Source organism: Pelophylax lessonae (assembly GCF_965119305.1).
Source record: "Pelophylax lessonae genome assembly, chromosome: 1".
Classification (NCBI taxonomy): domain Eukaryota; kingdom Metazoa; phylum Chordata; class Amphibia; order Anura; family Ranidae; genus Pelophylax; species Pelophylax lessonae.
The window spans coordinates 253,142,912-253,167,615 of record NC_138768.1 but is presented as its reverse complement, the minus strand read 5'-3'; the positions used below and the strand labels follow the sequence as shown (position 1 = coordinate 253,167,615).

The 24,704-nt window shown below is 42.7% G+C and overlaps 1 protein-coding gene across 2 annotated transcripts in view; it reads right to left on the bottom strand.

Moving 5' to 3' along the window:
• Positions 1–24,704, bottom strand: part of ULK1 (unc-51 like autophagy activating kinase 1) — a 143,809-nt gene that overhangs the window by 87,092 nt on the left and 32,013 nt on the right. For both annotated transcript variants that reach the window (XM_082266260.1, XM_082266259.1), the window contains exons 4-6: positions 16,947–16,979; positions 14,769–14,805; positions 3,214–3,387 (exon numbers count right to left, since the gene is read on the bottom strand). In XM_082266260.1, the coding sequence (XP_082122386.1) occupies positions 3,214–3,387; positions 14,769–14,805; positions 16,947–16,979 (244 nt within the window). The remainder of the gene's footprint in view (positions 1–3,213; positions 3,388–14,768; positions 14,806–16,946; positions 16,980–24,704) is intronic.

The following is a 24,704-nucleotide window of genomic DNA, read 5'->3' as shown; positions in this document are numbered from 1 at the left end:
TGGCCATCTCAGTCTCCTGACCTCAATATCATTGAGCCACTCTGGGGACATCTCAAATGTGCAGTTCATGCAAGACAGCCCAAGAATTTACAGGAACTGGAGGCTTTTTGCCAGGAAGAATGGGCAGCTTTACCATCTGAGAAGATAAAGAGCCTCATCCACAAATACCACAAAAGACTTCAAGTGGTCATTGATGTTAAAGGGGGCAATACATGGTATTAAGAACTGGGGTATGTAAACTTTTGATCAGGGTCATTTGGGTAGTTTCTGTTGTCATTATAATGTAAAAAGAGTAAACGCAGTTGATTGATAATAAATAGCTTCAGCCAAACACGAACCATGAGTGAAAGAAAAGTTTTTGTGTTATCATTCATTTTCTCTGAAAAATAGCCAAGAAATCATAAATTCTGCCAGGGTATGTAAACTTATGAGCACAACTGTACCAAAAGTCAGCCAGTTTAATGCCGTACCAGACGATTTTCAGTATGTGTGTAACGGGCTTATTGCGTTTTTTCTTTTCTCGTGCAAGGCTTTATAAATACGGCCACCTGAGAGGATGATCTGATGGAATAACCTACTAAATAGCGGTTAGGCAACAAAGGTCAAAGGATGGAAGAATAAACTAAAAAGTATGACAGGAAAGCTGCAGACAGAAAACTATATAGTCAGCTTTGAGTTTAGTCCAGAATGTCTATCTAAAGCAAGCAGTCACCCACATATAACAGGGATGTCGATCCCACAAAGCAATACGGCTAAAGATACTTAGGCACTGTATAAAGCACACCCTCTATATATATCATACACTTAGAAAAGAAATGGAACTAAAAATAAACTAGATAAAATACTTGGCTACAAGGCGCCAGGAAAGGGAGTTAAAACAAAGCCAGGATAATGGGAGTGAGGAACCTAGAAAATCCTGTGATATAGGCTTTACAGATCTGATTTATAACAATAAGTCCTACAAAATCAGCACACACATAAGACTAAAAATTACAAATAATATAATGCAATGCATATATTCCAAATGTGAAAGAAAATAGGACAAAAATTATAGAACATTTGTTCCAATATGCACCATTATGGGGTCAATTAATAAAGGTTTTCACACAACTTATCCACCATTCACACAATTTTACTAAATTTGTGAATCCTTGCAAAGCGCATGAGTCTTCTGTGAAAATATTTATAACATAGACCCCTTTCTTCTTCTTGTGGGAATTAAAGGCCAATTTCAGCCATTTTGCTAAAGCTATTAAAAAGAACAAGAAAAGCTTAGAGCTTTTGTCAGGTATTATTGCAGTCTGTGTCTCTATTTATCAATTTAATACCAGCTCAGAAAATGAGGGGAGCAGAGGTCACCAGAACAGTAAAGCTCAGTTTTTTTCTGTGCGTTTTGCGCACGCAATTTTACCTCGTTTTACGGGGTTTTTTGACAATTTGTTGTTGATGGTTTTTGATTTGTTGGCAGATTAAAAAAATAAATAAATAATAATTAAAAAAAAAACCCTGCAAAAAACAAAAAAATGCAAATTGTAGCAAAAACACACTACATGCTTTTTTGCAGCTTCTTCATTGAAGTTCATTAAACCCCCCCCCCCCCCCCCAAAACAAAAAGGTATTGTTTTGCATTTAAAAAAGTCCATAGCCCTTTCCAAAAACACATGGGCTGAAAAAAGCATATATGAACGTGTCCCATAGGAAACCATGTTAACTACTTCCGATCCGCGCTATAGCCGAAGTATGGCTGCAGCGCAGACTCAAATTTCCGGGAGGCCGTCTTTAACAGGCTCCCCGCGCGCTCCCGCGAGCGCGCATCGGGGAAAATCTGTGTCGGCCGTGTCCCTTGGACACAGCCAATCACAGATCGTGGTAAATGGCCAATCACAGCGGCCATTTACCACTTGATCGGACCGTGCAATGAGAGATGATCTAGACAGCGTGTGAGGAAGGAGCAGAGCCGATCACCAACCGTAAGGGAACAAAGAAAAATGTAATCAGGGCACTGATCACCAGTGCCCTGATTACACAAGGTAAATAAAATAACACAAGTGCCCACCATCAGTGCCCACAACCAGTGCCCATAGTGCTGCCATTCAGTGCCCATCAGTGCCTGCTCATCTAGGCACTGATGGGCACTGATTAGCAGCACTATGCGCACTGAGTGTGGGCACTGATGGTGCTGCCCATCAGTGCTCATTAGTGCCACCCATCAGTGCTCATTAGTGCCACCCGTCAGTGTCCGTCAGTGCCACCCATCAGTGTCCAGCAGTGCCGCCTCTCAGTGCCCATCAGTGCCGCCTCTCAGTGCCCAGCAGTGCCGCCTATCAGTGCCACCTATCAGTGCCCATCAGTGCGGCATATTAGTACCTCATCAATGCCACCTCATCAGTGCCCATAAGTGCCACTTCATCAGTGCAGCCTATCAGTGCTGCCTCATCAGCGCACATCAGTGAAGGAGAAACATTTATTTTCAAAATTTACTCGCAGAAAATAAGAAAAACTTTTATTTTTCAAAATTTTCTGTCTTTTTTATTTTTTTTTTGGTAAGAAATAAAAAACCCAGAGATGATTAAATACCACCAAAAGAAAGCTCTATTTGTGTGAAAAAAATGATAACAATTTCATATGGGTACAGTGTAGCATGACCGCGCAATTGTCATTCAAAGTGTGAGAGCGCTGAAAGCTGAAAATTGGCCTGGGCAGGAAGGGGGTGAAAGTGCCTGGTAGGCAAGTGGTTAAATAAACTGTAGTGCGTTTCTGCAAATAAGCACTTAAAAAAAAAAAAAACGCATAGATGTGAACCAGGCATTAGACAAACAGAAAACAAACAAATAGAGGTTCCAACCTTGTCATATTTGTCAAAGTAGAGAAAAAGATGGCAATAAAATATTACAGAGGGTCTAACCCTCATGCACCTATACAAAAAAAAAAAAAAAACGTTTTAGCTAGCGTAAGGCCATGTAGACCAACAATGTGTAGCTCTATTCAATAAGTTACACAAGCTTGTGTAACACTCCCTTTTTCCCTCTTAATTTAATAGGCAGACTGGCTTCTACATGATGCCGCACATTATCATTGCACAGCTTTATCAAAAAAGCCAAAATACTGTTTTCAACAAACATGTAAAACCCTTAGTTACTGAAAACAATTATTTTTGATCAGATTTAACTTCCATACAGGGGCAGCCAACAATCATAGCTAAGCATGTCTCACCTATCTTAATGCGAATATTGTTGGGGTTGGACCTACGACCTCCAGTACATGAAAGGAGGATATTCTGAGGCTTCAGGTCTCTGTGAATAATTCCCTTGCTGTGCAGCATTTTCATGGCTCCCGCAATTTGCTGGAGAAATAGTCGAATGGTGTCTTCGCTCAAGGTCCGCATTGCTGAAAAACACAAATAAATACTTTACGGCCTGGCACCAAGATAATTTTACAAGGAAAATGCAAAGTACTACAAATCTGAATACAATGAAAAAAAAAATCAGCATGCAGTTTTGATTTGTAAATCTATAATTATTAGTCAAGCCAAAATAGAGAATTACATGTGTCTTTGTTCACCTGAAAACATAGATGTTCTCATGCACTATTTAAAAGTGTAATCCAAGCATTGTGGGGGGACAACCAATCTAACTTCAACACTGACAACTGTCTGGCTGTTAGAAGGTGTTCTATCGGGTTGAGCTCAGGACTCCTGCAGGCCAGTCAAGTTCCTCCACCCCAAACTCGCTCATCCATGTCTTCATGGATCTTGCTTTGTGCACTGCTGAGCAGTCATGTTGGAACAGGAAGTGGCCATCCCGAAACAGTTCCCACAAAGTTGGGAGCATGAAATTGTCCAAAATGTCTTGGTATGCTGACGCCTTAAGAGAGTTCCCTTCATTGGAACTAAGGGGCCAAACCCAACCCCTGAAAAATAACCCCACACCATAACCCCCCCCGACCCCCCCCCCACCCTCCCCTCCACCAAATGATTTGGAATGGTGGCCCAAACCTTTTGGCAATATAGTGCAGGTGAGAGAGTTTGGAGTGGAAAAACTTGACTGGCCTGCACAGAGTCCTGACCTCAACCCGATAGAACACCTTTGGGATAAATTAGAGCGCAGACTGCGAGCCAGGCCTTCTTGTCCACATCAGTGCCTGACCCCACAAATGCATGTCTGGAAGAATGGTCAAACATTCCCATAGACACACTCCTAAACCTTGTGGACAGCCTTCCCAGAAGAGATGAAGCAGTTATAGCGGCAAAGGGTGGGCCAACTGAATATTGAACCCTACGGACTAAAACTGGGATTAAAGTTCACGTGCGTGTAAAGGCAGGTGCCCCAATACTTTTGATAATTTAGGGTGTTCGTGTATATATACACACACACACACACACACACACACACACACACACACACACACACACACACACACTGTACATATACAATCTGCACATGAAGATGTGTATTTTAAATCTGTAGAAATGTAGCCCATACAGTGCATCCTAAAAGAGTTCACAGCGCTTCACTTTTTACACATTTTGTAACAGCCGTAATTCGAAATGGATTAAATTCATTATTTTCCTCAAAATTCTACAAACAATACTCCATAATGACAACATGAAAGGTTTGTTTGAAATCTTTGCAAATGTATTAAAAGTAAAAAATCCCATGTACATAAGTATTTACAGCCTTTGCTCAATACTTTGTTGAAGCACCTTTGGCACCAATTACAGCCTCAAGTCTTTGAGTATGATACTACAAGCTTGGCACACCTATTTTTGGGCAGTTTCTCCTATTCTTCTTTGCCTCTCAGGCTCCATCAGGTTGGATAGAGAGCGTTGGTGCGCAGCCATTTTCAGATCTGTCCCGAGATGTTCAATCGGGTTCAAGTCTGGGCTCTGGCTGGGCCACTCAAGGACATTCACACAGAGTTGTCCCATAGCCACTCCTTTGTTATCTTCGCTGTGTACTTAGGGTTGTTGTCCTGTTGGAAGATAAACCTTCGCCCCAGTCTGAGGTCCAGAGCGCTCTGGAGCAGGTTTACATCAAGGAGGTCTTTGTACATTGCTGCATTCATCTTTCCCTCGATCCTGACTAGTCTCCCAGTTCCTGCTGTTATAAAACATCCCCACAGCATGATGCTGGCACCACCAAGCTTCACTGTAGGTATGGTATTGGCCAGGTGATAAGCGTTGCCTGGTTTCCTCCAGACATGACATTTGCTATTCAGGCCAAATAGATCAATCTTGGTTTAATTAGACCAGAGAATTTTGTTTCTCATGGTGTGAAAGTCCTTCAGGGGCCTTTTGACAAACTCCAGGTGGGCTGTCATGTGTCTTTTACTGAGGAGTGGCTTCCGTCTGGCCATTCTACCATACAGGCCAGATTGGTGGAGTGCTGCAAAGATTGTTGTTATTCTGGAAGGTTCTCCTCTCTCCACAGAGTAACGCTTGAGTTCTGTCAGTGACCAACGGGTTCTTAGTAACCTTCCTGACTAAGGCACATCTCCCCTGATTGCTCAGTTTGGCCGGGTGACCCGCTCTAGGAAGAGTCCAGGTGGTTCCAAACTTTTTCCATTTACAGATGATGGAGGCCACTGTGCTCATTTGGGACCTTCAATGCTGCAGAAACCTTTCTGTACCCTTCCCCAGATCTGTGCCTCCATACAATCCTGTCTCGGAAATCAACTGAAAATTCCTTGGATTTCATGGCTTGGTTTGTTCTCTGACATGCATTCTTAACTGTGGGACCTTATATAGACAGGTGTGTGCATTTCCTGAATCCTGTTTAATCAACTGAATTTACCACAGGCTGACTCCAACCGAGTTGTAGAAACATCTCAAGGATGATCAGTGGAAACAGGATACATCTGAGCTAAATTTTGAGTGTCATGGCAAAGGCTGTGAATATTCATATACATGTAATTTTTTTTCCGGTTTTTATTTTTAATAAATTTGCAAAGATTTCAAACAATCTTCTTTCACGTTGTCATTATGGGGTAATGTTTGTTGAATTTTGAGGAAAATTAAGAATTTAACCCATTTTGCAATAAGGTTTTAACAAAACAAAATGTGGAAAAAGTGAAGTGCTGTGAATACTTTCCGGATGCCCTGTATATATCAGGTCTCATAGCTGACTAAAGCCTCGTACACACCCGTCGAAATTCGGCTGGGAATTTTCGTCCGACGACGATCCGCCGATTTTCGGCTTGTTAGTATGGTGCTTCCGACAACCGACTCCAACTTTTCGGCCGAAAAAATTCTGGTGTGCAGGCTATAAAATTTTTATCCTTCGTCAAAACATGTCCGATTTTCGTGCAGTCAGTACAGATTTCGACAGGGAAAAATCTTATGAGCAAGACCGGGCATGCTCAGTGAAGAAAGAACACAAAGAAAACAAACCAACACATGACATCTCTTCTGAAGTAGAATTCTGTCGGTCGACAAAATTCGTGTGCAGTCTAAAGCACTTTCCAATCAACAAAACACCACTCTGGACAAAAGACGGACGACCGGTCGGCTGAAATTTGTTGCGTGTGTACTAGGCTTTAAGTGGGGTACACACTAGTAGAAAATCTGCCGAAAATTCCCGCCCGATGTGAAATCGTCCAATTTTTGCCTAGTGTGTACACAACTTTCAGCAGCCGATGCCGACATTTTCAACGAAAAAAAACGGAGGGACAAACACCAAAATTTTTTTCGTCTGATTTTCGTTTAATGTGTATGCAGTACGTCCGTGAAAAATCGGATACGAAAGACCGCGCATGATCTGAAGTTGCTGACAACCCGGAAGTCTAGGAACAAATGTGCCAAAAAAAAGAAAAAAAATCGAACGAGAAATTTCGTGAACATTTATGCACTGTCGACTAGAAACGGTAATGAACGCTAAGAAGACAGAGAAAAATCGGAGGATATTTCGTCCGATTTTCGTCAAGTGTGTACAGAGAGGGAAGATTTCTTCCTCCTACTTCTATAAGCAGTACACAAATGGAAAATGCATGTCATTGTTTTTTTTTTTTTCTGGAGTTCAGCATTAAACAATGCAGAACAGGATAGACCAATTTACAAGACACATACCAACATAACACGAAACAGTAGCTTTTTTCCATATAAAATATACAATGACTTCAAACAACTTTATGTAATTCAGCTGCTCTGTTGCCCTGCCAGTTCTACATGGCTGACAGTAGCTTGAAAAAAAAGCTCTATGCCTTGCCAATACACTAAACAGAAGGCTGGAGGTTTTTTAAACGCTTATGAAAATAAAGTCTGTGTTGTAACAACGTTTCAGACCAACACAGGAAATCAAGGGTTAGACTTCCAAGCAAGCGTGGGAATGTTCGGAGCTTACTGAGGATTCTGTGGGGGACCATGCAACATTAATGCACTCGTGATTAACATTTTATATAGATGAGGTATATTAAAAATACAACAGAACGCACTTTACAAAATACACTACACGAGAACTCATTTCATCTAAGCCAAACTTAAACAGGTCGTACCCTATGGCTCTGGTGGTGGTAAGGAGAATTAAAGAGGAACTGAGCCCTGGAAATTGTGCTAAAATATAGGAAAGGAAAGAAAAGGGCAAAGGTCTAGTCACCAGCATTGCTGGTGATCTTCCTGCAGCTGATCTTTCCCCGTTACTGGCCTACCATGCCTTGTTCTCCACTGTCTGTGTGGAGGCGGCCATCTTTCTAAAGGCAGGAATTTGCTTCCTCTTGCCAGAGCCTCCAGCAAGCAGAATAATGAGCAGAACAGTGGGAACATCAGTACATGATACACCAGGGATCCTTAAACCAGGGTTTCTCAACCAGTGTGCCGCGGCACACTGGTGTGCCGTGATGAGTCCCCAGGTGTGCCACGGCAAAATGACCCCAATTTTGGTGCATTTTCTGAAAGCACACCAAAAATGAGGGACATAATAGAAGTCTATATGAAACCACAGGAAGCGCATATGAAAACCGTGGGTATTCTGCGCTACACCTGGGCTGTGGCCAAACTGAAGCAGATGTGCAAGCAGAATACAACATAAAAAGGAAGTGCCGTTTCCATAGAATAGAGCCGTTATGTGGATCGTCCCAGGCTCAAGTATCCCATTAATGTAAGTAACAATTCAATTTTTCCGACATTTTTGGTTGGTGTGCCTCGAGATTCTGCCAGATGGTAAAGGGTGCCTTGGTTGAAAAAAGGTTGAAAAACACTGCCTTAAACAACGGCCCTCCAGCTGTTGCAAAACTACACATCCCATGAGGCATTGTAAAACTCTAAGACATTCACAGACATGACTAGGCATGATGGGAATTGTAGTTCCTGAACAACTGGAGGGCCGTAGTTTGAAGACCCCTGTGATACACCAATATCATGAGACTAGCAGAGGCAACAGTGCCTTAGATCCCAAATTATAGCAATAAGGTGGCAGATATGGGAATGTCTAGGTACCCTAGCATGGCAGGAAGTACAAAGCTGTTTTTCCAGGAGGAATTCCAGACAAAAAAGGTTAAATTTGATTGGAAATATTTAGCCAAAATTAATATTTTTACATTTCTATAATTTTTCACTTTTTGAGCTAGATTCCTAAATAAGGTGGTCACACGTGATACAATGTCACTGTATGACAGGGATATGCAAACTGTGGCCCTCCAGAACTACAAGTCCCATGAGGCATAGCAAGACTCTTGACAGCCACAAGCATAACACCCAGAGACAGAGGCATGATGGGACTCGTTGTTTTGCAGCAGCTGGAGGGCCACAGTTTGCATATCCCTGCTTTATAAGGTCCTACCTGGTTGCACATAAACCGAATCAATCATTTAGGTAGGTTGCCCTCATAACAAAGTATTTGATTGAGAATTGTACAGCGATCAAGCTGTAATAAGCTTAATACCGAATTGGGTGCTACCCAATTATCACCATCAATATACACTGGCTCCTATAGGTACACTTACTATTTAAGAGTTGTTACTGGATATAGGTACACTTTCTATTTTATACACATGGTACAGGAGGCTTGAAGAATTATTGGCCCCAGGGCATGAAAGCACACTTTTTTAAAAATGAAAACCATGCATCTCATATATAACAATCTGTACAATTACGTTAAAAGCAGCTGTTGTGATATTTATTACTTTGCTGGTATATACATTTATAGCTCACTGTAATTTCTTTAATAAGATGGAACTACTCTGCAAAATGTTCTCCTCCATCTTCCAACTATGCAAAGGTTACATCCCTGGCCAGCTGCTGTTCTTTTGTGCCCAAGCTGCTTCCCTGATGCATGGTTTTTGTCCTCTTGATTGGACGGCACAGGATTACATGATCCTGCACATGTGTATGGGAGTTACACCGCATTCACATTGATCCGACTTGTCAGCCTGACAAGTCACGGTCCTCACGCTCCCACTGTGTAGTACAGGAGCCGTTCTAATAGGAGCGACACAAGTCGCTCCGACTTAGAAAAAGGGTCCTGTACTACTTCGGGGCGACCTGGAGGCGACTTGCATAGACATTCATTCTATGAAGTCCGTGCAAGTCGCGCTGAGGTCACGCCGCACGCGACTTCACAGGTCGCCCTCTAAGTCGGAGCGACCTAATGTGAACGGAGGCCGAGTCATTCAGGCACAGCCACAGTGTGCCAGGAATGCATGATGAGCTGCACACTCACGCTCATCATGACTGCAAGCAGGCAGATAAGTGTGTTTTATTGCAGTCTTCTGCAATGAAGAGTTCCCTATTCCAATTATGGGTTAAAGTGTTTGTTGCTCCAATACATATTCCTGATATGCGACTGCTGTACCATGTACTTGTACAAGAAAGTTTCCTGTTCTCTTTGTATTGCTTCCTTTATGTTAAATCCCTGGTGTTCCTGCTAGTCCCTCTGCTTTCCTATTAAAAACTGACCACATTACGCAGGAGAACACACCGTGGTCAGTTCTCTAGCTATGCTGGCAACTCTGTATGCTCTCCTCCAATGATCAGATTGTCCTGACCCGCCTCTGCCGCACAGCCATTACCGGAGAAGCTCAGTGTGCTGCGGCTTCTCCTCACCCCAGCTCTGATGCAGCTGAGAACAGAGGGAATGTGATCACATATAAAAAAGGGAAAAAAAAAAAAGAGTATTTATAATGTTTTTTTATAGCTATACAAAAATGTTTTGCCTTTCATTTCTATTTTAAACTGAATGGGTTGTTTTACAAGGTGATTGTTTACAATCGCTTTAGCTATCTATGGCCGTTTCTGTTCGAGGGTCGACCTAGTGATCAACCTCTCTTAATTGGGACTGTTGGAAAATTTATGTTTGATCAGTGCATGCAGCCAACCAATGCAGCTCTGATCAGTGTATTCTGGCAGCAGAGGAGAATTACTTCATCCATCATAAATGCGTAGATGGAGGAATCCGTTCCAATGATCAGTCAGCTTGGCAATCAAATAAAAAAAAGATCTATGATCAGCATAAGAAATAGCGAGGGGGCAGTAATGTCCATTGCTGAATCATAGGTTCTAACATTGCACTCCTTTCCACTAATCTGTTCAGCAACAGTAAGATTAGGCACTGAGAATATATTACATTAAGGGATATCCAGATATGACCCCTCGAATGCCAACACTTTGACATACTTCGAAAAAAAAAAAAAAAATAGGGCTTTGTGTGTTTTATAAAGAAAACCACTGACATTTTATCTGGGATTAGCCTGAACTTTAAATGCAGAATTCACAAAAAATGAAATTTACTTTGATACACTGACTTAGATCAAATGTGTAGATCAGGAAAGCAAGGTAAGGTCATAATAACAGTAACTTAGAGCCATGGGATCAGCAAAGCCTAGAACAGGGATATGCAAACTGTGGTCCTCCAGCTGTTGCAAAACTACAAGTCCCATCATGCCTCTGCCTCTGGGTGCCATGCTTGTGGCTGTCAGAGTCTTACTATGCCTAATGGGACTTGTAGTTCTGCAACAGCTGGAGGGCCACAGTTTGCATATCCCTGGCCTAGAATTTTCAGGAGTCAGCAATAGCAGCATGCAGTGCCGGATTTATAAGGGGGCAAAAGGAACAACGACCTTGGGTCTCCTGACAGAAATTAATAAAAAATGATATAGAATAAATAATAAAAGATATATTGACAAAAACATACTTTATTTTAATAAATGTATCCTGGGAAGTAATATTTTGCCAGCTTTCTTCTTTAAGCCCCCGTTCACATGCAGGCGACACTACTTCGCACCGCGACCTCGGAGGTCGCGGTGCGAGCAGCGCGCCGTGACCTCGGAGCGGCCGCCATGGACTTCATAACATTGAAGTCTATGGCGGTCGCCTCCTGGTCGCCCCAAAGAAGCTCCGGACCCTTTTTCTAGGTCGGAGCGACTTGTGTCGCTCCTATTAGAACGGGTCCGCAGCTTCCCTATAGGAGGCGACCTGTGAGGCGACCAGGTCGCCTCACAGGTCGCCCTAGTGTGAACCGAGCCTTAACGTTCTTACTCTAGACTGGAATATTGTATTGTTCCTAAAAACACATTTTGGCAGTTCAGGCAAACCACACAGAGTGCTATGACTGCATGTATGTGTGTGTGTGTATGTGTGTGCGCACATGACGGTATTTTGTGCATTTTAAAAATGTGAGACTGTCATTGAGAATGTAAACCAACTCTGTATGAGGGCGGGCCCCGGGCAACCCCCCCCCCCCCCACCCCGAGTCCAAAGCAGGATGCATACTTCCTCACTACAGGTTTTCTTTAAGTAAGTTTGTGAAATCATAAACACTACTTCTAGAATTTAATAGAATAGAAAAGCAATCCTTTTAGACTGCAGCATGCCATCTCCAGGTAATGTATACATTCTGTAAGAGGTCCTTGGAGAATTAACAAGCCAAGCACTTCTCTGCTCTTCACGGTATTCAGTAATAAAGTCGTTTATCTGCTCCCAAGACACTGTTCTGCCAGTAGTGCTGGGAAGTAAGTACATCCCTTTGTTTATTTCAGTGGAGTGAAGCTGTGACCAAACCATTCTCCCAGGAATGGGGCTGTTTGTGTTTCCTTCTTATCTCCCTGGCACACAGGGTCAGCACATGTGGTCTACCCAGGTCACCCCAAGGCCTGACATACAGTAATATCCCAAGATCTGGATTAGGAAATTAAAACATAAACATGATGCTTGTCTGACATGGCAAGTCATGAAAGCGCTCACCAAAGCCACATTTCTGGAGCAACAGAGTTCAACGCATTCCCAGACATCCTAGAAAGGAACTGCTAGATACAATTTAACTCTTCATTCCTCGGGCCTTACGCAACCGTCATTCAGAATACAGATCTTAACACAGAGCTCTAACCAAGCAAGAACCTTTAACTGCCCACAAACATTCAACATTTATTCACCAACACCTAGAATTTCAGCCACACCGGGCAACAACTGTAAAGCACTCTGAATGGTAAAGGACAAACCCAGAAAACCTTATAAAGAGTAACTTCAATTTTGTTGAGAAAAACTTTCCTCTCTGGGTGATCTATTTGTATTACAGGGAAATTTACAAATGTTGTTGCAGATTCCTACCTTTTGAAGAAATCCCTGTGTTTGCATGTGCCCATGTGCACAAGTGAATCTAATGGGATTTTCTTTTACTATAACTTTTGATGATAAAGGTAAACAGGACAAATAGAGGGTGAGGGATGCAGGCGACAATAAAAACATTAAAAGCTGTTTTAACCCCTCTCCACTCTGTCCAAAAATTGAAAAAAAAGTTTGCCTTTAATTTTAAAGGCCCTGAACCTCCTCTTCTGGGGTCCTCTGCTGTCAATCTTGGTGGCTCCTCTTCTTCGGTGTCTGCCACCATAGCAAGCCACTTGCTATGGGGGCTGACGGGTGGGCCTGTTCCCAAGTCGGACTGTGTGTCCATAGACAAACACACAGCTGCGGCTTGGCCCCTCCACCCCCCCCCCCCACTCTCTGCTTACCAGGCTTTAGATATGGCACCTGCATTAGGGTTCTTTTAGACTTTTTTCCTTTATTTTCACCTGGTAATCCGGAGATTGACACGCTTTTTTGTTCCTAAACTTACTTATTCAGGATGAAGGGGAGCCATGCCTTCCACCCAGGCTGGACTTCAAACATGTCTGCCTTTGTCCATCTCCATTACATGGGGGATGCAGAGATTAGTAGTTTACAGAACAAAGATAAGACGGTCTAAGGCCCCTTTCACAAGAGCAGTCCAATCGGGTCCGCCTATCTATTTTTCAGGAAGGTCCGATCAGACCCTCAATGTCCTTCTATGGAGCAGCGGATGTAAATGAACTTGTGTCTGTCTACACCCGTCTACCTCCAATCCGATCCTGCAAAAACAAATGGAAGGGGAACCGTTACCTCCATCTGGCCAAGTTGGATCAGAGGGCAGTCGAGTATAAACGGACAGACGGCTATGATTTAGCACAGGATATTTGTGTGAAATGCGCCAACCTTCTAATGTCCATTGTCTCTGTCGTCTGGTATGTGTCCCATAGTTTTTTCACAATAAATGGACCTGGACCTCAGCATGGTGTGCAGCCATCCTTTCTATTGATTTGGTCTCCAGAAGCGAGACGGCTTGTACCCACACATTGATTTGATTACTCACCTGGAGCGGCGCTGTCTCTTATTCCTGACATCGAACTGCCCATAGAGCAGAGCGGGCTGTGTCTGCTTTGCATAAGCAGTGAGGACACGGACCTGCCATCTACCTGTTCCGCTCAGCAGCAGACAGATCCCCTGCTGAGAAAATTGGATCTGGTCCACGTGAAAAGAGCCCTAATGCTTATAGTTCAATTAACAGAAAGTAAGAACACTGCATTTCTAGCAAGATCAAAAGCTATTTTCTATACTTGCTGTCCCTTGCCAAAAAGACAAAAAAAAAACACAAATGCAGCCACCATAGCTAGAGGATTGGTAAGTAAGCAGCAATATTTTACAACTCTGTTCTAGTGTTGGTTCATTTGAAGGATTCTGGATCCTCACAATAAGCCTTCTTAAATGAGTTAATTCCCAAGACTTGTAAAACCTTTTAGCAACTTATGCAGCCCACATCCTGCGAACAAACTTTAAACCATTTGCACAATTTAAAAATGGCTATTCTGTTTTTTTTTTTTTTTTTTTAAATATATTTTGCATGCAACACATTTAGATATCTGATGATATACTCCAATATTTGACATCTGAATCAACTGTATTTCTACTACTGCCCCCTGCTGCCCCATTTAACCCAAAGCTCAGTGCCAGTAATCATACAAAGTCATGTAGTGCGTTATCTGGGGTACTTCAGACATGCGCAAAACATGCAATTGGTCTTTGAAACATTGTCAGGCTGAACACAAATTTTCATTATGAATTACTATGACATGTCCTATTTTATTCTAACATAATACACAAGCCAAGCATGAAACAAACAAGGCAGCTTTCACAGTCACGTAATAAAAACCTACCCACACATACAGACATAACTGTAACAAAACCTCTTTTTTTGTGTAGGAAAAAAAAATGTCAACAATCCCACCCGCTAAATGCTAAAGTCTATCATTACCAGATCTAAGCCTGTGGTGGGCATGTTATTCACTTTGTGATCTTTTATTACTTCTACACAACATGCTAGAACAAGTCTGTAATAAAGAAATGGTTCACTCTTACAATTCATTTACTTTATTTCTTCACAATCCTGCTCTCTTTAGGCTTTAAGTCTCTGAGGTGGTTTTTAGAAGTGTTATTAAAAACGGTCACAAAAAAAAAATAAAAAAATAAAAATAAAAAAAAGGTTATTACTTACTGTGGAGGTAATCAGCCAGGTCTCCCCCATTGCAATACTAAAAAGTAGAACAGAAGTTAACACACGCATCCATCCCTATATACATTTACATATTTTTACAGCTTGCCATGAGATGAATATTAAATTGTGCCACTGGTTAATACCTTGTTTTTAAACAACACAATTCACACTTTGTAGTTTAGAAGTTTAATGAATGAAGCTTGACCCACCAGTCCTAGGCTTCCCGGCACAGAAAACCCAAAACAAAAAGGAGGACTCCCTACTGGAAGAAGTGATGTGGAGATCAGCAGGGGGAACCAGTGAGTTGTGGGGAAGTTTGACACTCCCGGAAGTGTCAGTTGGTCTGTGGACTTCAGGGAGCAATTTCTTCTGAATGATCCATACAAATGAGATGGCTGGAGGAATCCCCCTCCATCGGGACATTGTATTCTAACAGCGGCAACTACCCCGTCAGAATGCACTGATCAGTGGCTGCAACTAATTGGATGCATCTGCTGATCGAGGAAAATTTTTCTTCAACAGAATTTAGTCAAATGGTCCAACTTCTGTCGAGTGGGGACGGCCTCACACTGTTACAAATTGCCTGTTAACCACTTTAACCCCAGCCGCCGCAGATGTACTGCGGCAGGCTGGCTCTCCCAGGCAAAGTCCCGTACATGTACGGCGCTCACCTGGGAGGAGCTAGGGCACGCTCCCGCCCCCGCTCGTCAGCGGGGAAGCTAGTGCGTGTCACAGGCGGCTTCGATGGCCGCCGGCCACTCGCGATATCCCGCCGCTGACAGAGGACGGACGGACGGCTGATGTAAACACAGCTGTCCGTACTTCTCCCTGAAGTGATCACAACGGTCATGTGATCCTACTATATAGGATCATAGGTCTCTGTGATGACTTCACAAGCCACGCCCCCCACAGTTAGAATCACGCCCCTAGGGTCACATTTAACCCCTTGATCACCAATACTGTTAACCCCTTCCCTGCCAGTGTAATTTTTACAGTAACAGTGCATACATTTAGCACTGATTACTGTAGTAATGTCACTGGTACCCCCAAAAGTGTCATAAATGTCAGTTAGGGGTCTGATCTGTCCGCCGCAATGTCGCAGTCCCGCAAAAAAATAAAACCGTAGATTGCCGCCATTACTAGTAAAAAAAAAAAAACACCACAATAAAAATGACATAAATCTTTCCCGTAGTTAGTAAACGCAATAACTTTTGCGCAAACCAATCAAAATACGCTTATTGCGATTTTTTTTAACCAAAAATATGGAGCAGAAAACAAAATTGGCCTAAAATGTTAAAAGATTTTGATTTTTACTTTTTTTCTTGAGAATTTCATATAAAAGAATGTGTAAAATATTGTCGGCCTTTTTTTTTTTTTAGCGCAAAAAAAAAGAAAAAAAAATAATAAATCGCACAGGTAATCAAATACCACCAAAAGAAAGCTCTATTTGTGGGGAAAAAAAGGACGTCAATTTCGTTTGGGTACAGCGTCGCACGACCGCGCAATTGTCCGTTAAAGTCACGCAGTGCCGAATCGCAAAATAGGGCCTGGTCATTGAGCAGCCAAATCCTCCGGTCTGAAAGTGGTTAAAGAGCCTATTCAGTCAGATCTACCAAAATGGAAGATGCGCTGGCATCTTAACTGTGGGACAGCCGACTGACTGCTTGTGGCTTCACAGCCATCTGCTCACCACGCATGTCTGAGCCTCGGTGTGCTTTGGGAATAATCCTGCAGCCTTCTGGAACTTGTCCTAGAAGGTTGTGGGTGGGGGGGGGGGTTTAGAACTTCTGCTCTGATGACCCAGTCCTAGGTGATCCAAAAAAGTAAGAGCGGGTGCCTGTCAGCACTAGATACCCGCTCTTTGCCCAATACGGTTTTCTGAATTACTTCTAGAGTACTGTCTGTCTTTCTCCAGTGCCATTTATTTCTTTCCACTACTTCATTATACTAAAACAGCTACAAACCGTTATGAAAAGGGAACAGCAAAGAGAACTGAGCCAAGTCATTCCTCTACTACTGAGGCACTCAGCAATCTGTCCACAGCTCTACATGCCAATCCTCAACACCAACTACAGTATATATGTGGCAAAAATACGATTTTTGTGCATTTGGATGTTGCTTAAACCATATATATGTTTATGAAAGAGTTGCTAATGCAAAAAAACACAGAACACTCACCTCCATGACCAGATAAACTGAACTGGCCAATTCCTGAAAAGAAAACACAAAAAGACAAATAAATAAGGAGTAATGAATGGCAGTAAAATACTGGCAGTGTGTCAATGTCACTCAACGGATAAGGGAAGATTGCACCTGCTCCTTGTATACAACACTGGTTCAACCACACAAAGAACTTTTCTTCTTACATTTAGAAGATAACACAAAGACTTGTGTTATTAAGAGCCCCCGTGCAAATCAGATGCAAAACAGCGAGTGCAAATTTACACCTGTCATTAACGGAACACAAGATCAAATAACGAACAGTTAAATATGGGACAATTTGTAAGTGTTTTAGCCTCCTGACATTTATAAAGAACGTACAGTACAGCAAAATTTGCTAAATGTTCTGACACACACTGCAATATAAAGCAAGGCTACATGTAGTGTGGCTTCAGGACACCTCAGCATATCTGTATTTACATTAGGACATTGAAGCAGTGAAACAACGGTGAATTCTGACAATGTGTGTGGTTGGGGCACACTAAAAATGCCGCCCAATTGCGCATTTCTAACGTCCCACCGACCACACGTTTAGTGCCGGTTCACACTACCACGGCACGACTTCGGGGGCGACCTGTGAAGTCGCGTGCACCGAGACTTGCACGGACTTCATATAATGAATGTCAATGCAAGTCGCTCCGATGTCGCCCTGAAGTAGTACAGGAACTATTTTCTAAGTTGGAGCCACTTGAGTCGCTCCTATTAGAACGGTTCCTGTAGCACTGCATGGACCGCGACATGTCAGGCTGACCAGTCACCTGACAAGTCGCGGTAGTGTGAATGGGCACTTAGCTTTGGGTCCGGGAATCTCCTGGGCGACAGCTAAATGGGGCTGGAGATAGAGCCCTGTGCAGGTAGCGGTCACATACATGACTCAGACAAGCCCCACTCTAAGTACAGGTGTACCTCCATACACCAGCTCACAACTGGTCCTAATTGCCGCTAGTTTCATAATCTGCGAACTGTTGGCAATTCTTTAAGAATCTGTTGATCTCATGGACGTGGTTAGAACTACCTGAATTTGTCACTCGTGTTGGTAATGTTACCAAAACGGACACATATGCTTGCCTGAATAAGGCACAGGTAGTTCTAAAGGAATCTACAGTGGGTACGGAAAGTATTCAGACCCCCTTAAATTTTTCACTCTTTGTGATATTGCAGCCATTTGCTAAAATCATTTAAGTTCATTCTTCTTCCTCATGAATGTACACATAGCACCCCATACTGACAGAAAAACACAGAATTGTTGACATTGTTGCAGATTTATTAAAAAAGAAAAACTGAAATATCACATGGTCCTAAGTATTCAGACCCTTTGCTGTGACACTCATATATTTAACTCAGGTGCTTTCCATTTCTTCTGATCATCCTTGAGATGGTTCTACACCTTCATTTGAGTCCAGCTGTGTTTGATTATACTGATTGGACTTGATTAGGAAAGCCACACACCTGTCTATATAAGACCTTCCAGATCACAATGCATGTCAGAGCAAATGAGAATCATGAGGTCAAAGGAACTGCCTGAAGAGCTCAGAGACAGAATTGTGGCAAGGCACAGATCTGGCCAAGGTTACAAAAAGATTTCTGCTGCACTTAAGGTTCCTAAGAGCACAGTGGCCTCCATAATCCTCAAATGGAAGACGTTTGGGACGACCAGAACCCTTCCTAGAGCTGGCCGTCTGGCCAAACTGAGCTATCGGGGGAGAAGAGCCTTGGTGAGAGAGGTAAAGAAGAACCCAAAGATCACTGTGGCTGAGCTCCAGAGATGCAGTCAGGAGATGGGAGAAAGTTGTAGAAAGTCAACCATCACTGCAGCCCTCCACCAGTCGGGGCTTTATGGCAGAGTGGCCCGACGGAAGCCTCTCCTCAGTGTAAGACACATGAAAGCCCGCATGGAGTTTGCTAAAAAACACCTGAAGGACTCCAAGATGGTGAGAAAAAAGATTCTCTGGTCTGATGAGACCAAAATAGAACTTTTTGGCCTTAATTCTAAGCGGTATGTGTGGAGAAAACCAGGCACTGCTCATCACCTGTCCAATACAGTCCCAACAGTGAAGCATGGTGGTGGCAGCATCATGCTGTGGGGGTGTTTTTCAGCTGCAGGGACAGGACGACTGGTTGCAATCGAGGGAAAGATGAATGCGGCCAAGTACAGGGATATCCTGGACAAAAACCTTCTCCAGAGTGCTCTGGACCTCAGACTGGGCCGAAGGTTTACCTTCCAACAAGACAATGACCCTAAGCACACAGCTAAAATAACGAAGGAGTGGCTTCACAACAACTTCATGACTGTTCTTGAATGGCCCAGCCAGAGCCCTGACTTAAACCCAATTGAGCATCTCTGGAGAGACCTAAAAATGGCTGTCCACCAACGTTTACCATCCAACCTGACAGAACTGGAGAGGATCTGCAAGGAGGAATGGCAGAGGATCCCCAAATCCAGGTGTGAAAGACTTGTTGCATCTTTCCCAAAAAGACTCCTGGCTGTATTAGATCAAAAGGGGGCTTCTACTAAATACTGAGCAAAGGGTCTGAATACTTAGGACCATGTGATATTTCAGTTTTTCTTTTTTAATAAATCTGCAACAATGTCAACAATTCTGTGTTTTTCTGTCAGTATGGGGTGCTATGTGTACATTCATGAGGAAGAAGAATGAACTTAAATGATTTTAGCAAATGGCTGCAATATAACAAAGAGTGAAAAATTTAAGGGGGTCTGAATACTTTCCGTACCCACTGTATTACCAGAAAAGTATGCAATGCTAGTACAGCGATTTCCCTGCTGAGCTATTGTGTTATGACACAGGGACTAACCCCCCCCCCCCCCACCACCACCACCACAACACGCCGGTTGTTGACTCCTATCGGACTGGCTGCCGTACACACGGGCCAAATGTTGGCCAGTTTCTGTTGAATCAACCGATTTTCGGCCTGTGTGTACCAGGCCTTACTGAATTCATAACAGTACAAACAAATGACAACTGCCGCAACCTATAACTGGCCTTAACAGTAAGGAGCACTGAATGCCCCTCTGGTCAGTACCAACATTCAGTTGTCCAATGACCCACTGTTGTAAAATCGCCCACCGTCAAAGCCGAAAATACAGTATAAAATAATTGTGTGAGAGCTTCTGTATAAGAGCAAAAGTAAAATGGCCCCATTGGTTGTTTTGAGCAATATTCAGCTTTCTGCAGTGTAATGCAGCAGGAATGTGAATGTCGTAAGTTTGAACCAAGATTTGACAACTGTGAAAACTTGGGCAGAACTGTTAATAACAAATGTTATTAGAGTGCAGACAGGAATATCAACACATACAAAGACAACACCGCCTAAATTCTTTTGCTGGGTGTACTCTGCCATACAGAAGAGAGCACTTGTTTAACAATCGTATTTTTCCAGGCAGTTACTTCTCTTGTTAGATTTCCTGTTCTACAAAAACTCTACATGTACATACCAAATGTTTATATCTTGTCAGTGTCCCTTACTGCCGGTTCACATTGATCCGACTTGTCAGGCGACTTGGTCGTCTGACAAGTAGCTTCCAATGCTGTGCAATGGAACCGCTCTAATCAGAGCGACTCAAGTCGCTTCGACTTAGAAAAAAGGTTCCTACACTATTTTTTGGCAAAGTCTGAGCGACTTGCATTGACTTCTATTATGAGAAGTCGTTGCAAGCCGCGCTGCACGGGCGACTTTATTAGTCGCCCGAAGTCGGGCGACTTTGAGTCGGATTAGTGTGAACCGAGTCCGACTCTTAATTCTTTTACTTCACATCTATTTTATGTATGTAATTAAGGTGTATACTAGGAATTCAACATTTTACCAGAAGTAAAATACACATAATTTATATTATTTAACGTATACCTCTGCCCAGATTATGAATATTAAAGTATTTATAGGCACTTAAAGTGGGAGTAAACTCCCATCTCTGACTTCTACCTATAGGTAGGCTTATAAAAAGGTAAGGTAGGTAGAAGTCATAGTTACATGGTTAGTCATGTTGAAAAAAGACACAAGTCCATCTGGCTCAACCAATAAAAAACAACAAAAACAGTAAAAGAAAACCCAACTATACAATCCCATATACACAATCCTATACCTGCAGTTGATCCAGAGGAAGGCGAAAAAAAAACCCAGCAAAGCATGATCCAATTTGCTACAGCAGGGGAAAAAAGTCCTTCCTGATCCTCCGAGAGGCAATCGGATATTCCCTGGATCAACTTTACCTATAAATATTAGTACCCATTTATATTATGTACACCTAGGAAAGAATCCAGGCCTTTTTTAAAGCAATCTAGTTAGCTAGCCAGAACCACCTCTGGAGGGAGTCTATTCCACATTTTCAAAGCTCTTAAGGTGAAGAAACCCTTCCGTATTTGGAGACAAAATCTGTTTTCCTCTAGACTTAAAGAGTGCCCCCTTGTCCTCTGTGTTCTGTTCACCCTAAACTCTGACCTAGAGGTACTGTAAATATCTCCGAAATGTGCACTGTTTAGGAGAGATTTACTGTACATGCATCCGGGGACGTCACAGGTGCATGCGCTCCTAAGGAACGGCCACCTGGGCCATTCCTTCAAAGCCATGTGCTGTAAACAGCGGCACCACGTCATCGCAGCTCTGGCCAGTCAACCAGCTGAAGTCCACAGACCCAGAAGAAAGACTGGGTGAAGATGGAAGCACCTGCAGTGGTGACAGGTCGGCGCTGGAAGGCTTTGTTTTCAGGTAAGTTTAATATGATGCATACTAGCACATTATGACATTACCTTTCAGGTTAGAAATAAAAATAAACACCCAGAAGTTTACTACCGCTTTAACTAGAAGTTAAAGAGCTTTAAACAATTTATCAGTGACTTCTCTAGCAGCAAGAAGTGTGAAGTATTTCATATAAAAACACATCAGTCACAAGATTCTGAGGTCAGAAATTAGGCAGCTGGCAGGCCTGGCTGCCATAGAAATGTTATGAATTGAATACTCATGTCTGCACAATGCCTATAGCTATAGGGGTGATTGAGAGCTTTTTTTTTTTTTTAGGGCTCATTTAAACTATTTGATACAGGTAAATCGCACAGTTCATTTTTTTTTTTTTTACAACTTTATTGAAACGCCACACAGTGACATTTTATAGAGTTCTATCTGCTGGCATGAGGTGACCCGCTCTGCAGTGTCTGCACACCGCCACAATGTAGTGGTGCGAACTGGCCACCGGATACAAATCATTTTGCCTTGTCTTGTGGAGGGGGTGCAGGGAGACCGTGTTGGAATACCTGCCCCATGCTGTCCCACCGCACCTGGTACGAATGGACCCGTAAAATGTTTTTACTGCTAACAGATATCAAGCCCCACTGAACCTTATGTGAAAAGGCATCCCAACTTCAATGCAATATCAAGTTAAAGTACAGCCCTTTTCTGTGGAACGCAAAATAATGTTGTGCAACTGTACATGTGCACAAGGTTCAATTTCAGTTATGTGCCCTGGACCAGGAAAGCCAACACCAGCTTCTATGATGCAATCAGGGGTCTTCACTGCTTTGTTACCCAATGAGCCGTGTTGTCAACAGCATAATGTGGTTGAATGCCAGGACACAGATACAAAAGTATGGAATGTCAGCTATTGGCATGCATAGTACCCGTTTTCCCATTGCATGGGAACAGGTAAACTGGTAACTGGCTACATATTGTGATTTGATCAGCTATTCACTAAAGATCCATTCTGTGCTTTTTTTCAAAGCCAGAGTTCTACTTTAAAGAATACTGTATCCTTAATCACTTTTTTGTGTGAATTGCAGTCATGACAACAGACAAACTACAAATAAATAAATATTAAATTATTAGATTATATTTAAAAGGAGATAAGCTGGGTAGATAGCAACTATTTCCATTGTGAATATTAACAAGAGGTCAGCAGTGACAACAGGCCCAGGGCTCCTTTTGCTATTCTGCCTGGTAACAGGGGAGATGAGGACTCCTCCTACTCTCTCCAGCTGATCTGCAGCCAGCTGCCTTGTGCAGATAAGAGGGCCACTGCAGGCCATCTGCTTATGTAAGGAACATGCAGGCCAGCTTTTCTTCCATTTAAATAGAAACAAAGGAGTGGGGCGTTATTAGGACAAGTGTGGTCTGTCAGATTTCTCCATCTCATTTCCCTGTCAATGTGCTGAAAACAGATGGACAAAAAGTACCTGCCAAGGGCATTCTGGCTGAAAATGAAATGACAAAAAAACTCCAGAGCTCCTTATTTTGTCTGATCTTGTGTTTTTTTTACACTGAAAAACATTGAGGGCTTGTGCATCGCAAAAGAATATTCTGCATGCAATTTTCTTTATAAGGCAAAAAGGAATACAAAGCAACAAATCAGAATTCATCTTTTACTGATTAGATTTTAGTAAGTCAAAATCGGATTGGCTGGATTAGGATATTGAGCTTTGCAGATCATTGCCCTCTGAAAGCCCCTCCACACTATATTGGGGTGCAGTAAGGTAGTGTTTACTGTATGTTGCGGCCCATAGCATTACTACAGCCCAATCATTCTGAATAGGCCTAATGCAGCGTGCTGTAGCACAGGGGTGTTGTGGTGATATTTTAAATGAATGGTGACAAACATACACAACGCCTTGTGTGCAATGATAAATACATGTTACCACAGCTACAGGTGAAGAAAACATAGTTCTACTGGTCCCAGTTTGTCTTTTCAGAAGATGCCATGTGCTTATTGGCTGTTCAGACGTGATACCCCTCTATCCACACCTTATCTCCCAATGCTAATAACTTGCCCACTGATTTTACCACTCCAATCCCCCACCTCCTCTGAGCCAATATCTGATTATATCCCTCAGTGGTTCTCCCTTCCCCATACCCATAATGGTCTCCTTAAGACCTTGCTAATCCTCTTGGATTCCATACTCCCTCATCTTTGTTTTTTGTTTTTTTTAAAACCATCTTGGTCAAACCCTAGACGGTTCACACTGAGGCAATCCGACTCTGCGCAACTTGGGGAGGAGACTTGTCAGTCCCGTGTACCACAACTTCGGAGCGACTTGCAGGAACTTCACATAATGGAAGTCTATGCAAGTCGCTCCGAGGTCGCCCCAAAGTAGTACAGGACCCTTTTTCTAAGTCGGAGCGACTTGTGTCGCTCCTATTAGAATGGGTCCTGTACTACTCAATGGACCGCGACCAAGCGCGACTTGTCAGGCTGACAAGACGCCTGACAAGTCGCACTAGTCTGAATGGGCTCTTATCCTCTATGTAGAGATCTCAACCCCTCGGCAAGACCTCTCCCCCTATTTTATTTATGAAAAACACAGAGTTCTACAGTCAGTGAGCCTTTAGGATCTAATCCCCAGGATTGTACATAGACGAGCTGGTTCAAACAGATAGATAAAACTACTTATGGCTTGTTTTGATGTAAAGCCTGGTTCCCATTCTAACTTTGTTGAAATGTTCTTGTTTTTTTGTATGTATTGCCTAATAATTGATTCTCAACCTGTAACTGCACGCTCAGTGACAAATAAATAATTTAAATTGAATTTGATATTTTCATCAGATCACCTAGTTGAAAACTGTCAGGGCATTGGGTGGAGGTTTTCAGATGATCACACATTTTCCTGCACTGCATGGACATACATGTTTTCTTAATACGTTCTCTTATATGGAAATAAAAAAAGGTAGTAATTAGATTATGACCAAACACTAGATTGCCTCTGTCAGTGGATAAAT